General features: G+C 34.3%; 1 protein-coding gene across 1 annotated transcript in view; it reads left to right on the top strand.

Annotated features, from left to right (window-relative positions):
* The window catches only part of LOC118203779 (short transient receptor potential channel 4-like), a 36,512-nt gene that overhangs the window by 14,536 nt on the left and 4,653 nt on the right, over nucleotides 1–17,323 (top strand). Inside the window, exons 7-10 of the mRNA XM_085808261.1 lie at nucleotides 53–568; nucleotides 3,052–3,304; nucleotides 6,898–7,086; nucleotides 15,123–15,188. Coding sequence (XP_085664387.1) covers nucleotides 53–568; nucleotides 3,052–3,304; nucleotides 6,898–7,086; nucleotides 15,123–15,188 — 1,024 coding nt within the window. The remainder of the gene's footprint in view (nucleotides 1–52; nucleotides 569–3,051; nucleotides 3,305–6,897; nucleotides 7,087–15,122; nucleotides 15,189–17,323) is intronic.

Genomic DNA, 17,323 nt, shown 5'->3' with positions numbered 1-17,323 from the left:
ATAATTGTTTTTCCTCCTTTAACCAAATTAATATTTTTTTTTTCTTTTCCAGGTTCAGCGGCTCACCTAGAGCTTTACTCTTAGAGGCTTTAGTCGGACTTTGGATTTGGGGATTTTTTATAGATTTGCTTCTGAAATATTGGCATGGATGGAAAAAAGGCACCGGTTCTTGGTACAAGAGTTACAGCTACGATTTGCTTATGTCTTTACTGTTCGTCATATCCGAAGTGATCTTCGTACTAAAGATAACTGGAATTCTAGGTGGCCCAACAAACCGTCAACAAATGTCGGGTTATGATCCAGTTCTTGTAGGCGATGCTATTTATGCAATCGCGTCAATTATGGCTTTCTGTCGATTGATAATATGGTGCAAATTAAGCTGCCACCTTGGACCATTAACTGTATCATTTAGACATATGCTTGGCGACGTACTTCGCTTCTTTGTACTCTTCAATATAGTCGTGATGGCATTCTCTTTTGGAATAAATTCTATGTATAAGTATTACCAAAATTCGAATCTTTGTTCCAGAGATGAATATGTTGTTCATCATGATAACCAGTTTCAAACGTAAGTAAGTTCTTAAAATAAACCCACTTTAATATACATTTAAGTACATAATTTTAATTTCCATACAAAGTGGAAAACAATAATTCATGCAGGCAATTTCACAATAAATTATAATTCCGACGCCAGTCTATATTTAAGGAAGCATTAATATGCTTTCGTTTCATTAATCGGTTATGGAAAAGCACACAAGTGACTCCACTAGTGGCCAAGTATTTAAGACCTCTGATCATTGATAATCTGCCCTGGGTCCGAGCCCTGGTGAACCCTGTGGCTGCACGGTTGGTATGCCCCATATGTAGCCTGAATAAGATCGAGTTTACTTTAGAAAGTCCTTCACTAAAGCATCCCTTTCCTTAGGTAGGTAGCCCTCATGTGCTTTATTATACTCAAACAATCCCACCGTTAGTTCTACTAAACGTTAAATTAAATGAACAAAATCTGCTAGATTTCAGAGTACTATAAGGCAATTCATTCACTTAAATACTGATGTGCATGTCTATTGTAAGCAATACATGTAGTACACGATTTAAATTCACTTTTAATTATAATTCATTTTTGTGTCTTATCATTTCAAAAATATGTCATTTTTATTTCAAATCTCACTCCTGCAAGCAGGAAACGTTTGTGCTAAGAGTATTCAAGTTTTATGTTTTAAAAATATATTTCCTAAAATTATCTGATATATTTAGAAAATTTTTTAAAAATTTCTTAAAAATGAGCTATATAGAGGCTGAAATTCCTGCAAAAAATATCTACCTTCTTAATGTTTATACCCACCAGCGACAGATCGGTTAAATCTTTGAACATTGGTAGTTCATTGCAAGTTCAAATTCCGGCGAATGAGCTGGTTGCAAGTGAGTATTCATGGATTTTTGCTTGGGTAATTTGGATACGAGGCATTTTCCCGTAGAAAATCCTCCGCAAAAGCATTCATCCCCTTAGCCACATAGGCCTCGTGCGCTTTGTCGTAACACAAAGGATCCGATTTAAATGTAACCTAATAACATGTTAATTAAAATGAACTTTATAAGCTGTGTTCTAAAGATGGATGTTGACTTTAAAAAAAATTTTCAAAGCATACTAAAGTTATTTAGTTTCCACTTGAATTTTACTTGGTTAAATAAAGTCCTTCCAATGAACAAAACATGTATTATCAATTGCAAGCAATTTATTCACTGTTACTAACTAAACAGAACACTAAGTCAGTCATAAGAAGGCATTCGTACAATAATAAGATTACAATCATAATTCCAAGAATCAAACTATTTGCTATTATGACTCTAGACGTACGAGTCCGTATTCAAAAAGTAATCCTAAGTGTTAAAAAATAAAAATATTGTTGTGGCTTTAGCCATATAATAAGTAAACTAATGTAAATTAAAACCTTAAAATAATACATTCCGGGGTAAAACCCATTACAGTTATTTAAATTTTTTAGATTTGAAGATACAACTGAAAGCAAGTTTACGCTTTATATATAACAAAAAAAAAAAAAAAAAAAAAAAAAAAAAACAGAAATTTAAAACAGGTTTAAAATCGCTTGCAGTAGGAAAGCTTCGTAAGTACTAGTACATGCGAGCCTGCTTCCTTTAGAAATGCTCTATGAAGGCAACCCTCTTTTTAAACAGTCCTCGCTTGTTCTGTTATTATATAATAAATACAAATTAAATAAGTTTTAATCAAAAGGAATGCATTAAGCGTTCTCATTTACGCCTGAACCACCATTCAGATTTCCTCTTCGCTCATCCTAACTGAAGACTCCGTTTTAAGATCTAAATTATAATGGGTTTTAACCTTCTAACTTTAGTTCTGTAGCAGGCAGTATCAGTCTTTTGTTCTGTGACCAATCTTACACTGAAAAGCAACTCCTCATTATAAAGCAAGTTAGATTTTATTTATAGAGAATAACATTTGCCGTTAACGAATATTAATCTTGAGTATGCCTAGAATAGGGCCCAGCAAATTCAGGATAAAAACGTTTAGACTACATGATAATAGAGCTAATTAAGTTACACTGCTATATAAATCTTACTCGAAGATTTGAATATAAGGGACTTTTTTATATAAGGGTATACAAACATTTGATTGGCGTGCATTCAATTTGAGTTTGAGACCACTGATTTACTTAGCTTTCGCGCCAACGTTTCTGTTTGGTGATGGGTAATGATGCCCTAACGGAAAAGTACACATTTATGAAATAAAAATGAATAATTTTCTAAACCACTGCTGATTTTGTGATAAAGGAAAAACAAGAAACTAATATTCGCTAATAACAGCTATTGCAAATAATTTTAGTGTAGGAAATCATATTTAAAAGTTCTTTTTTTTATTTTTGTTGCATTACTTTCTGTATTTATATTCTTAATAGTATAAGAAAGTTTTATTATCATCAAAGAGCTTCTAAATCCAGATTGTCAAAATATATTATTCTCAAAAGTTAATTTTATTTTTAATTTCAGTTACTTATTCCTAACTCTCTACAGGCTTTTCAAAACTTCTAACAATTTGTTTTGGGCAATATTTGGGAAAGGTGAACCTCATTTTGCGAGTATACACAACTGTCGTAACATGACTTCCGGTGGCTCTCTAGTTGATGAAGTCATGGTAGATGAGAACAAGCATTACTTCACTGAAGCTATAGGTTACGGAATGTGGGGAATGTACCACTTCATTGCCTGCTTAGTTCTGCTAAATATGCTAATAGGTATGATGGCTGAAAGTTATCAACGAGTACAGGTAAGTGTTAGCATTTCATACTTTACTATTCGGGCTAAAGTGAAAATATTTAAGAAATAGAGTATTTAATATTGTAACATGAAGTAAAAATAGCCTTTAAAATATTTAATGGTACTTATTTGTTAAAGTGGCCACAGCAAGCGTTTTGGCGACATCCAAAATTAATTTAACGTAAAATCGAAAACACTATGGCAACCATAAAAATTTTAAATCCGCATCATATAATGTTATATTATATAATATATATAGATAATGTTTAACATGCGCAATGCCAGAACTACGCGCAATGATGAATTTTTGTAATTCTCCGATTTTTTTCGGGCGAAATCATATCGCTATATACATGGGAAGAATGAAATACCATTTTTTGTCGTTCTACATCTTGCCGCCCCATAAATATTTATCCGCAGAGATTATCGACATATCAAAAGAAAACAGTTTAAAATACAAATCTGAATTGTTAAATAAAGATTATATCATACTGTTGCGTTCTACGGGTTTGTGGATTTGGAGTGGTTGATGGCAACACTTGATGAAGAATCAAATAACAACTTATTCGCCAGTATTATACAGTACAGTTCCAAAGACACGTTTACAGTCGTCGAAAAACAACGACAAACACGCTGAAACAATCAGCAACACAGCCTGTGGCTACAACGGTGAAGACACCTTCACGGCAAAGCACTAAAGTACAGCTCCCGACTCGGCTCGGTCGCTCTCAAGCTAATCTCTGAACTCACTACTGAACTCAACGTACTCTAGATTCTCTTCACGATAAACTGTTACTCCGCGTTTATATAGCTTTTGACTTGTCTTCGAGAACATTCTAGAGAAAACCGGTATGAATTCGTTATGGCATATCGCCAATTTTTTTCGCCAAATGGCGATTCGTGCCAAATCAGGCAACCCTGCCTTTGCCATTTTCTGGTAAACCTAAACCCGGTTTTCGGAGAAGCTATCTTACCGCAGCTGGGTATTTCGCAACAACATATTAAACATCATACATGCTGTATCATATAATACATTACTGTTGTTCTCCTCGTCACATAGCAATTTATTTTCTCTTAAAAAACATTGGAGAATTGCTCAAATTCGGCTTCGCGCAATGCTTCGTCATTGCGTGCGTTAAACATTATATATATTACATCATGTGATGCATTATTATCATTACGAGTTTGCTGTTACTGTTACTTCAAGTTTTCCAATTCTGGCGGCAAATTTTCCTCTTTTGGCGACTAAGCTAGGTGGCTGCTTTAAACAAGGAAGTACCGTTTAATATACAGATTTCTTTGCTTAATGAATTTAATAAAGATTATTTCCAGTTGCTATAAATTTCAAGATTGTGTATAAATGTCCTGTATATTTTCATACATATATTTATATTACTATTATCAAAAGTGTTCGCCATCATAAACTTTTAATGTGCATGGCTGTTTTTTACAACTTAGTATAATTAGTTTGGTCAGTCGGTCAACATATTCTTTGGATGACAATAATAGTATTCCGACGAATACTATCAACCAATTTTTAGTAAATCTTCACAAAAGGTGTTCCCCATTCATCCCGTAGATTTGCCTTATTTTTAACATCACAGCAAATGATTGGCAGAAATTTATTTGGTTTTCATAGCCAGTAGAAACTAATCACCGGTAGTCCTAATTTTAAAATTACGTTCCCAACTCTTAGCGCCTGACCTATGCATTAAAATGCGTCTAAAGCGACAAAATGATAAAAATAAAGCATAACCTTTATTCTTATTAAATATAGTGTCCTGCAGCGAACATACAGAAACTTTTTATATTTAAATAACCAAACGCAAATTAAGCTGATAGAAGTGAAACTAAAAATTCCGTAGCAGTGAAAAAAATGAACGTACAATATAAATTAAACATAATTTTAGTCGGAGAACTAAAGCGGTACTTACGTATTAACGCAACTAGCTATGTGCAGTTTTGCGGTATATATAAAAAAGGAATTATGTCTGATAATTACCAAAAATTATTTATCATATAAATTCATATTTTATGCGTTAATTAGGTATTTTTGTCTCGAAGATCATTCAGTAAACTGAGTAGTAGAAGTGAATTTCTTTTTTTTTTTTTTTCCCCAATGCAAATTTCAATGGATTCAAGAATAGAGAAATTGCTCTTTTAAGTGATTTTTGAGGCAAAATACTATATTCCTGCAGAATATTTCTTGAATTACAAGCTAATCCCTCAAGTGCATATTTTAAAATTGAGTTCAAGGGAAACAAAATGTCAGGATTTTTCTAGAAAGCCATTTCCAATGAAACAAGAAGAATGCATATGAAAATGGAGCGACAAAGTTGCTGATTACAAGTAGTTCGCCATCGGCATAGATTCTCGAAGAGAAAGGGCTGGCTGCATGAGCGTTATCATGGTTTCTCCCAAGTGTAATATGGATACGAAACAATTTCCCTTAGAAAATCCTCCACTAAAGTATCCGTTCCCTAGGCAGATAGCCCTTGCGTGCTTTTCCATAATCAACTAAACCAATTATATGAAAATGTCAGCATTGCTTGCTAAAACTGTAGAATTGTTAAGCGCATGGTTATCAGAATTTGGAACATTTTGACAATGTCGCGACTTCTAAGGTGGTTGCGTTAATACGTTAAGTATCTCAAAGGTTAACTAGATTCTTTCTCAAACTCTAATTAGCTAATGGAATGAAGAGACTGCTTTAAGTACAACTTTACTGGAATAATATATGGGGGGGGGAAGACCAATCTCTCTGTACCCACATAGGAAAGAAAGAAATGTAAAATATATACAGTGAGTCAAAAAAGTGTTGGAACGGAACAAGCTTTCAGACATTTTTTTGAAAGAATAACTAAACATTTAATTCAAACGAAATGCTTTTATTGCATGCCATATCTTACAGCTGAATCGAAAAACAAACCCTCAAAATTAATTAAAAATACCAGTTAAATAAATAGATATTTTATATTTTTGGTGTACAAGCGAGGAAGAAAAGAGTATTGGAGCACACAAAAGCATATTAAAGGAAACATTTACAAAATTTTCTCTAATAATGTATTCTGCCTCTTTTCATTTCTTTCAGAGCAACGTAATTTATTCAAATCTTCGAAGTTCATAGAATTTATTTAAAATTTTGTCTCAGGTTCAGAAATCAAGTATAATCTAAGATGAATCTTCAGCTGCATCAAAGAGATGATTAAATTGTTTTAGGGATTAACAGAAACATCATATTTTTCAAATGGCATAAAACTGAATTTTCCAGTTACTAAAACAAGATTAGTTTTAACCTGTAACTATTGTACTGCAGTCTCAGAGGCCACTGATATAAATTATGCAAAACGAATGAAACAGAATCTATTTCATAAATTTCTGTTACTTGCCCACGTTTCAAATGGCTGAAAAAAATAAAAGTTGGGATTATGTTTTGAAATAGTGTGCAATCAATTTCCTGATTAACTTGAAATTTCTAGCTAATAGGAAAACCCTTTGACCACTACCATGGTCAAAGGGTTAAATAAATATTAGGCTATTACAACCCTTTAATATATTAAGAATTATGAAATTTAGCACATTGTGAAAAATCTGTATTTCCAGGAAAATGCAGATATGGAATGGAAGTTTGCTTGCTCAACGCTTTGGCTGAGTGTTTTCGATGGATATTATTTAGTGCCTCCACCGTTCAACCTCCTACCTTCAATTCAATGGTTTATGACTCAGTACAAAAGACTGAAAGACTCTAAAAGAAACAGGAAACCTTCAGAAAGTTTGACATCTTCCTTTAAGGTAATTACCTAAAAATGAACAAGATACATTTTCGAGCAAATTAGAGTAAATAAAAACTTACAAGCAAACATCGGTACTTACTACGTGTTAGTACAAACACTTTGGCGTAATTTGGCGATTTTTTACAGATGAAAAATAAAGAGCGACTTATAAATGCGAAAAATTATTTATTACACACATACACTCATGTCCATAAATTAAGGATAATTCAGAGTCGCGCGGAAATCGAACTCTAAAATAAATATATCACCTGTAAAATCACCACACTCATCTTCAACAATCATATGCAAATTTCAGGAAGTAAGCAGATGACACCGATGGTACGTCACAATGACGAGAGTGTAAGAGAGTGATATATAAGGAATACAGGCAAAGAAGTAAAATTGTTCGCAGGCGCTTTATAAGCATTTCAGTGCAATAACCGAATAGTTATGACACAAAGGACGCATTTGGATGATTTTTTACGTGGTAGAATTATCGGCCGTCTGGAATGTGGGCGTACCCAACTGGAAGTATCAGACGAACTTGAAATTGCTCAGAGTGTCATCTCCAGGCTTTGGCAACGAATCCAAGATGATGGTAATGTGAGTAGACGTTACAGCACAAGTCGCCCCAGAGTTACAATGCCGAATGAGGACCGGTATTTGGCAGTTACTGCCAAAAGAAACAGGCGGAGCACAACCTCAGACCTGTCGTCAGCTCTTTTCAGCCACTGGTACGACAATTTCAAGGCAGACCATGTACAGACGCTTAGGGCAGATTGGTTTATATGCTCGTAGACCTGTCAGATGCGTTCCACTTACTGCAACTCACTGTCGCCTGCGGTTAGCCTGGAGTAGAGAGCATGCATTGTAGACACCGCAACAATGGGCTTGTGTGATGTTTTCCGACGAGTCCAGATTTAGCTTGCAGTCTGATTCTCGCCGGGCTTTCATATGGGGAGCTCCAGGTACCCGCTACCTCCAAGAAAACATCATTGAACGACACCGTTACGGTGGTGCAAGAGTGCTCGTTTGGGGTGGAATTATTCTGGGTTCCAGAACTGACCTGCATGTTCAAATTGAAATCATGACAAGCCAAATCTATCGGGACATCATTCTGGAACAACATGTACGTTTGTTTCGGGGCGCCATGGGCGCACAATTTGTGTTTATGGATGACAACGCCCGTCCTCACCGTGCAAACATCGTAAGCGAATGCCTTCAATCGGAGGATATCACCCGTATGGACTGGCCAGCATTCTCACCGGACTTGAATCCAGTAGAGCACGTGTGGGACATGCTTGGCCGACGAGTTGCAGCCCGTCATCCTCCTCCTACATGTCTACCGGAACTTCGGAGAGCATTGCTTTTTGAGTGGTGTAATATTCCCCGAGATCAGATCGATAATTTGATACTCAGCATGCCTAGGCGTTGTACGGACTGTATTGCATCGTCTGTGAGACATGCAATGTATTAACAATCATACCAACCATGTAATATTAGTTTTTTTGTAAATAGGGTTTTTTTTTTTTTTAAATTTGATCCAGGGAGAAAAAATCGCTAATTTTTTTAATAATATAAACATATAGCATCTTTTTTTGCTCTATACCTTTTGTTTAATAAATAAGCTTTACAAATAAGTCAAATTTGTTTTGCTTCTAACTCTTCCTTTGCCCGATTTTGCATTATCCTTAATTTATGGACATGAGTGTACTTTACATTTGAATTTATCCGAAAAATAAACCAATAAATTTACTTACATGTTTTTTTTTTTTTTTTTTTTTTTTTTTCCTTTCGGCCCGATGGAAATTAAGCCGCCATCGCTTTAAAAATAGATTCTCTTTAAGGGTTTTGTGGCAAAATATATATTATTGCAGTAATTTCAGCGCAGTTTCTTCTATTGCTGGCAAATCCTACAAGCACGTGTTTTAAAACTGAATTTAAGACATAAAAAATTATCGCGATTTTTCCATATAAAAACCTTTGGACTTGGAATGTAACAAAACGAAAGCATGAGAAAATGGTGATGTTGCTAGTTAAAATTGAACTGCTGTAAGCATGCTGAGTTTGGTGCATTCTGAAAGCTGGCAACTTCTTTTAAAGTGGTTGTGCTAATACGTAAGTACCATTTCTCAGTATCAGTGGACACAAATAATTGGCAGATTTCTTACGATTTCCACACCTATTTTTGGAGCGAAATATAGGTCTTTGAAATATTATTAGTATTATCTTATCATATTCGAATAATAACCTTTTATTTATTAGAAAAGAAGTATAACTTTTCACAGAAATCGTCTAATTTTTCCTAGTGTTTAAAATGCTAAGTAGGATTACCGAGAACTCCCTTTATTATGTTTACAATAATCATTCTACTACTGTATTCTACCATAGTTAGTCACATAATAGTTTAAATGGGTAGTAAAAGAGCCACTTTTAATAAAAAGCTAGGGTGAACGAAATACAAAACTAGTGAAGGTAAAGAAATATGGAGGAAAACGAAAACGAAATTATTAATGCACGTTGGCAAGGGAAAAAAACTACAGAAATTGTACGTAAATTTATTGCTGATCGTGATGTTTTCACTAAGGAAACTTCAAAATACAGGCTGATTGGTTGGTTTGATTTATGGCAAAGATTATTTGATTATGATCTTGGGCTGTATCCCTAAGTGGAGGGATATCTTCGTGGAGAACTTTCTAAGGAAAACTGACTAGTATATATGGAGCTTTCCATATTTGGAAAACTCACGAAAACGCTCATGCAGCCAGCCCATTCGCTCAGGTCAAACTATTAGTGTTCAGCGACTTTACCGCTCGACTGCTGGTGAGTAGGTAGCACAGAGAAAAAATTCTCTTCCTTTTAACCCTAGTATTGTAGAGAATATTGTAACAGATACCCTGGCTAAAAACTGCAAATTCAGTGAAAAGTTTTTTTTTAAGTTTAAAGTATTTCTTGACACGTATTTTTAAGGTATGTTGCATAAATGTTGTTGCCTATGCTCACTTGTCTGACGTATAGTCAGCCCAAGCTCACGAAATTCTTTGTGGCAAGGAGCGCAAGATTACGCCTATCGTTGGCAACAGCCTTGAGCACCTTACAGGTGACAGTGCGATTTACCTCAGTTCTGCCTCCCAATTTTGATGGACAGCACCACCCCGGACGGACGGGTACGAGGGTCTCCCACCCCTCTTTCCCTACAACCAACCTCTCGAGAAGACTTTCGGCTCGCCGTATATTTAGAGTGGCCCCCATGCAACACGAACACTATACAGTTATAAACCATGCCATTACACACCATTTACATCCATGCCGAACCCGGGCCCTTCTGCACGGCAATCAGTGACGTTAACAACTATAGCGGTTGGGTGGCACATGTTGCATAAATGTATACCCTATTGCAGATGTGAACGTAAATTTCTGTTTTAAGAATGGCAACAATTCGTAGTTCTTCATCTGCAGAAGAGTAATAAGACCAAAGACAGAATATAGGTTGAATACTGGATACAGGAATTTTGACTACATATATCATAAATTAGAATTAATTTGGAGAAAAAAAAACAGGCCGAACTGCTAAACAAGATTTATAGGTATTACTGAAATTTAAGGGAAGTTGTAAAAAGTATTAGAATTTTTTTTTTTAATTTTTTCCATAGCACATGACGTCCTACCAGTGATCGAGTAGTTAAGAGCGCTGAATATAGCGACTTCGACACGGGTTTGATCCTAACAAACGGGTTGGCTTCTTGGTTGGTTTTTCGTGTTTTTTCCCTTGTGTAATATGAATACGAGTCAGTTTCTCTTTAGTAAATTCTCCATGAAGGCATCTCTCTCCCTAGGCAGATATCCCTCGTGTGTTTAGCCATATTCAAATAATCTAACCTTAACACGTGACAAAACTTTTCCTTAGAAATATATATGTGCAACGTGATGCTTTTAACAAGAAAATATACGTTTGATTTCAGCTTCTTTCGACAATGGTAAAGTTTCCTAAGTATATAAGAAATACAGCTTTTAGATTATTTCAGTGAGCAAAGAACGAAACAGAATAACATACTTTAAAAACATTTTATTGAATGAAAATATTTCCTGTGAAAATAAAAACAGCGTTATGAGACATAAGAACAGTACATTAAACTTAATGACAGCCAATAGGCAACGTTGAACCATATATCTTTCTACAAAAAACTGTTTGACGCGTTATCCTGTAGCAGGAAAAATCCACTTTTTTGTAAAAATTAAATTTTTCAAAAGTAGTTGAAAGTACAACGTAATTTTGCAAAGACATCAATTTCAGATTTGAAAATCCGCTAAAATATCTTTCGAGAACTTTTTTTCCCCTAGAGTCTAAAAGTCTTTTTAGTGGATATTAAACATTCTTAATCTTTGTCAGAAGGACCCCTTACCCCGAAAAAAGACCTTTAAAATGAATGTTTTCATTCTACTCCCTTTTTAACGATTGAATGTTTCTTTCCGTAACTTTATTTCCTATTACTTAATATCTTTTTATAAAGAAATTAATTTACCTTATTTTTTCACAAAATTAATCACTTCCAAAGCATAATGCAATTTTTTTTATATTCTATGCTTAGTTTTATCGACTAATAAAATACACAAGAGTGGATGTGGATTACTATGTAGAATGCCTTTGTGGAGTATTTTCTAAAGGATATCGGCTCGTATTTGCGGTCGAGAAAAACAAGAGAAAGCTCATAGAAAACTCATGAGAAAAGCCACGAAAACGTTTATGTAGCCAGAGCATTCGCTGGGATTCCAATCGAAATCCAGGGTTTGACCATCATATCCTTTCACTCGATGGTAGGCCACAATGTAACAGACTAAAACTGTGTACTAAATAAATGATTTTTTACTACAATAACAATTGAATTTTATGTATCATTGTTTTAGTTCACCCGACGCAGTTTCCTCAGATATGTTTCATAGATTTTCTTTCCAGTGTTATATCTGCTGTAAGTAAAATTTCTTTGAAAGACATTAATTTACATTTCACCTGCTGCTCTGCAGTTTCTTTTTCGTTGAAAAAATTGTTTGGTGTAACATTAGTATACGCATCGTTTCTGAACGCAGTACTTTTCAAAACCACATTCCAATCAAAGGCATCCGAAAAAATTCAAAAGATGTTATTTCCTTTTAAAGTTTCTGTCATGTAAGTCCAATAAAATAAGTTATCATAGTCCGCTGTCTACTTACTTCAATTTTCCCTTCTGCGAGTAATCATAAGATTATTTTGGCTTACTATTGGCTGAGCGGATAAGACCGCTGAACCCCGATTGTTCAATTCGGATTCAGGTGCCAGGGAAAATAAATGGCTGCATGGAGATTTCGTGATTTTAACCAATTATAAGGTTTCAACCTAGAATTCACAGCTATGTGTGTGGAACCTTGAGAATTGGTAAGCTAATAATCGCTTTAGCTCAGGAAACAGAAACGTAAACTCAAGAAGGGTTAATTACCCTTTATTGCTTAAAATAAATATTATCAGATGGCCCTTTCTCAGGACGTACAGAAAAGCCTCCACTTGGGCTTGAACTCAAGAATACTAAGAAATAAAACTTAACTAATGCTTAGCTGAAAGGATATAGCCGAAACTATCAAAATTCTACAGGAGTTGGCCCTTAAATGTTAACTAAATGGCGAAGCTATCAAGGGCCTGAAATACGGCCGAACGTAGTAATAGTTTAAAGAGTGTGGTAGCCAAATGGCAAACGCGCGTTAGTTAGAATCTCCGACTCTCTAACGAAGTCAGTGAAACTTCGACTTAAGTACTGCTCTGTATTCATTTGCATTTAACCGCGAACACTCTCTGACCGGAAGTTTGTAAGCTGAAAGTAGAAGGGTTAGGAAAGTAACTTTGACTAAAGATGATGACTGTTAAAAACTTAGGATAAACCTTACAATGTAATGTGAATAACAAACCAATTTTCCTTAGAAAGTCTTCCACACAAAAGCATCCTTCGCTTATTCAGATAGCCCTAACGATATTTTACAGTTTTGCCATAATCAGATACTGGAATTCACTCCAGTCCTCAGACTATTTTTTTAATCTACAATAATACAAATCCGATTGCACTTACTTTCTATTGCTTTTATCCTGTATTTATTTAGTTAATTTATATCACTAAGCATAATGATGTTTGCTTTCACTCATGATACCTACAAAATCCCTTTTCAGCACATTTTTTTTTTTTTTTCAAAGCAATGTCAATTTAAGGATACTGTTCCTGAATTTATTTCACCAACTCTTACGCAACAGAAAATACTTAAGAGTGATGAAAGTAGTCGACTGACGCCTGCAAACGAAGAAAATCAAGTTCGGATAATTTTTATGTAGTGAAAGTGAAAATGGTAGTAAAGAGAATCGGATAATTACGAAAAGGTGAAAGTGAAAATGTCAAATCAGCTTTAAATATCGTAATTACAGCTTAATGGGCTAACCGAAAAAATCTATGATAAGTGTAACGATATAAAAGCATAAAATACGTATAAATGAAACTGCATTTTTCTTCTCAGAACATCTGCTTCCATAATTTCCAACAGTCACCTTTTTTTAGATCTTCAGTAAAAAGAAAACATTGTCGTGGAAAACAACCATAAGAAAGATGAAACTCCGCCATACGGCAAATTATTTTTATTAGTCGCTTGATGTTTTTAAAAAAGGAACATTTTGTATAACTGCATACTGCCGTAGCTTTTCTTAAATCTCCGCAGTTCTCGAAAGTTGCCTTCGTTTATATAAAAATTAATTTAATTCAAACTCATATTTGTGACGAAAAGCTCCGGAAATGTTTTAATTCTCGGAAATAAAAAATGAAAATGTACGAGAAAAAGAATCGCACCTTTAAAGCAGGAATCCATGGTGGTTTCCCCGAAAGCATTTTCCACGAAAGCATCCATTCCCTTAGGTGTGTGCGATTACGGCAGAGCCTCGAGGGCTATCTGTCTAAGGGGAGGGATGCCTTCGTGGAGGACGTTCTAAGGGAAACTGGCTCGTATACACGTTACACATGGGGAAAACATGAAAATGCCCATGCAGCCAGCCCGTTCGCGGGATTCGAACCTCGGACCGATCTACCAGTGTTCAGCGACTTTACCGCTCGGTCGCTGGTGGGCCCCATTTCCCTAGGAAAATACCCCTAAGGTGCTTTACTATAATCTAAATACTCTTAATTTCAAGAATATAAGTTTTAATATTTGTATTTGCTGTGAGTGAGTATTATATTCAGATGGTGTAAAACAAAGCAAAAGCCATCCATTAAGGCATACACAGCCCCCGCATGCTTTTAACAGCGCTAAAAGACTGTGTTAAAAAGAAACAAACTTCGAAAATTACTAAACAACACTACTTAGAAAATTCGTACATCAAATCAAATTGAAAGTGGAGCATGCCATAAATGTTAAAAAGAAACAAACTTCGAAAATTACTAAACAACACTACTTAGAAAATTCGTACATCAAATCAAATTGAAAGTGGAGCATGCCATAAAGCTTAACTTACAAAATATTCATATTTAAAAATAATTTCTTACTAGAATTTAAGTTCATGATTTAAATTCTCCTTTGTATTACTCCTATGATAAAATAGTTTGTAGACGAATTTGTTTCTAGGGTAGAAGAGCTATTTAATTTTTTTTCTGGAAGGAATATTAATCCTCAACTTTATATAGCGTAATGTCAGAAGCAGAACAACAAACTAGCATAAAAATAAATTCATATAAAGTACAGATAAATAATCTCGGATTTAATAGAAGGATTCATAATATTTTTATACACAAAAGCCTCGAACAGCCATTCCATTCAATCGTTGGGAATCAAACCCAGTTCAGTAGCCACTGGTCGTTAATCGGGTTTCTTAACTTCAATTATTCAGAGGTAAAATGTTTAAAATTGTCATCAAAATATGTTCAATTTCTTTTAATTCCTAACATTTAACATTCCTTTTAATTTCAAATTCTATTTAATATTCCTTCAATTTCAAATTATCTTCACAAAAGATGTATAAAAATTGGGGGTTTCAAGTTTTTACATTTTATTTTTCAGAAGAGTTCCCGGTTAAAAAGTGAAAGAGAAGCAGCAGAGCAGAAGATGGAAGACGAAAAATATGAGGTTCTTCATTCTTCTTTGATATATTTTTTAAATAGTATTTAGTAAAAAAGAATTAGACATTTAGTAAAACAATTGAGAAAGCAGACATAAATACTTGAAGTTATAAATTGTAAAATTTGCCAAAATATTCTGAGCCAGTTATTCATGAATTATATTCAGTTCAAATTAAGTATCCTCTAGCAAAATTAAAATATTCATTAATTTAAAAAATTTTTAAGTGTTTAAAATATGTATACCTCTTCATTTTCTTCTCATACGAGACTGCAATTCAATAACGCTTCAGTAAATATTGACATCATGATACATATTTAAATATTTTTCAACTTATAAATGTCCTTGCAGAGAAGCATGGAAATTTTTATTTCTATGCTGTCTTGAGGACGTGCGTGTAACATACCATTTGTATTACCTTTAGAACAACACTGTACAATTTTGTTCAGAAGCTTACACAGAAATTAAATTGTCATACAGTATAAGACGATTAGTTCTGAAATAAAAGAACAGAATCAAGAAGTTGCGTTTAAATATACAACAGAAAATGTAATAACTAAAGTAACTTGTAATAACATTCGTTATTTATGTGCGCACATTTACGTCATAATAAACCTTTTTTGCTAATGACTATTATAAAAAGCAGTGGCCGAACTGATAAGACTACTGAACACTTAGTAGTTCAACCAGTCTAGATCCTAGACTGACTATATTGGAGCTTTTGAGGTTTTTACGCGTGTCCCCGATATGATAGGCTTTCCAAGGCATTTGCTGTTACTAATGGCGTCTACGCCAATATGCTTAATTATGTGACAAAGCTGCGATCACTAAAGAAAGAAATTGTTCGGCGAAATATACGTTTCTTTAAACATGCGCTTTAATTCTACATGTAACGAAGGTTAGGCTAACTGATTTAAGTAAAGTATACAGTGGGTACAAAAAGTATTTGCACACATACATTTTTCTTCACAATTCATAAGAAAATGAATTAAGAAATACAAAAATTGGCATTTAAAACATAGAATAAGCTTATTCATTTAAATTAATTACAAAAAATATAATATTATTAATAAAAAAATATTTTTGCAACAATATTAAAATATCTTATGTCAAAAAAGTATTTGCACACTCAACTCAACTTTAGCAAATTTGAGTTTTTATGCTATTATTTGACAGTCATCCCGCAGTAAATAACATACGTAAGGCGACTATAAAAGGAGGTGTTATAGAAACGTTATCAGTTGATTGTCGATTTCAAATTGTAATGGCAACTAAGAAAACTGAATTGCCGATTTCGTTGGGAGAAAAAATTGTTTCTCTACGTGAAAATGGCCTAAGTTATCGAAAAATAGGTAAAAAAAGTACATGTTTGCTTCTCTACTGTTCGGTATGTTATAAAACGTCATAAAGAAAGAGGATCTACATCAAATAATTTGCGTTCTGGATACTCAAAGAAACTTTCACTGCGAATGAAGTGAAAACTCATAAGAGAAGCATCGAAAAATCCATTTATTAGTGCAATTACTTTAGCCAATGATGTCGCTTCAACATCTTGAGTTCAAATCTGTGTCCAAAGTTTTCGAAATGTCCTGCACGATGCACACATTTATGGGAGATCTCCAAGGAAAAAACCTCTCATAACTAAACGAAATAGATTGAAGAGACTTGAATTCTCTAAGGACTATATCAATAAGCCAATTGATTTCTGGAAAAATGTCATATTCACCGACGAGAGTAAGTTCAATATCTTTAAATCAGATGGCAGGAAATTAGTTTGGAGAAAACCTTGTACTGCTTTTCATAAAAAAATATGTTACCTACAGTTAAACATGGAGGAGGTTCTGTTATGATTTGGGAGTGTATGGCTAGCAAAGGAGTTGGTACTTTGTGTTTCATTAATGGGAATATGACAGCTCGAACCTATATTGATGTGTTGCGAGATAACTTGCCACAAAGTGCAATAAAATTGGGTATCAGTAATTCGTAATATTTTCAGCAAGACTATGATCCCAAGCACACTGCCGGTATAACACGTATGTGGTTGCTTTATAATGTACCCAGAAAACATGCCACTCCACCACAATCACCAGACTTAAATCCTTTGAAATATTTATGAAATTCTTTGGATTTAAAAATGAGAAAAA

The sequence above is a fragment of the Stegodyphus dumicola genome, chromosome X1, assembly GCF_044657685.1.
Source record: "Stegodyphus dumicola isolate Sdum_Otavi_A_Nest chromosome X1, ASM4465768v1".
Lineage (NCBI taxonomy): Eukaryota > Metazoa > Arthropoda > Arachnida > Araneae > Eresidae > Stegodyphus > Stegodyphus dumicola.
The sequence above is the reverse complement of the archived record's forward strand: the minus strand, read 5'-3'. Positions and strand labels throughout refer to the sequence as shown.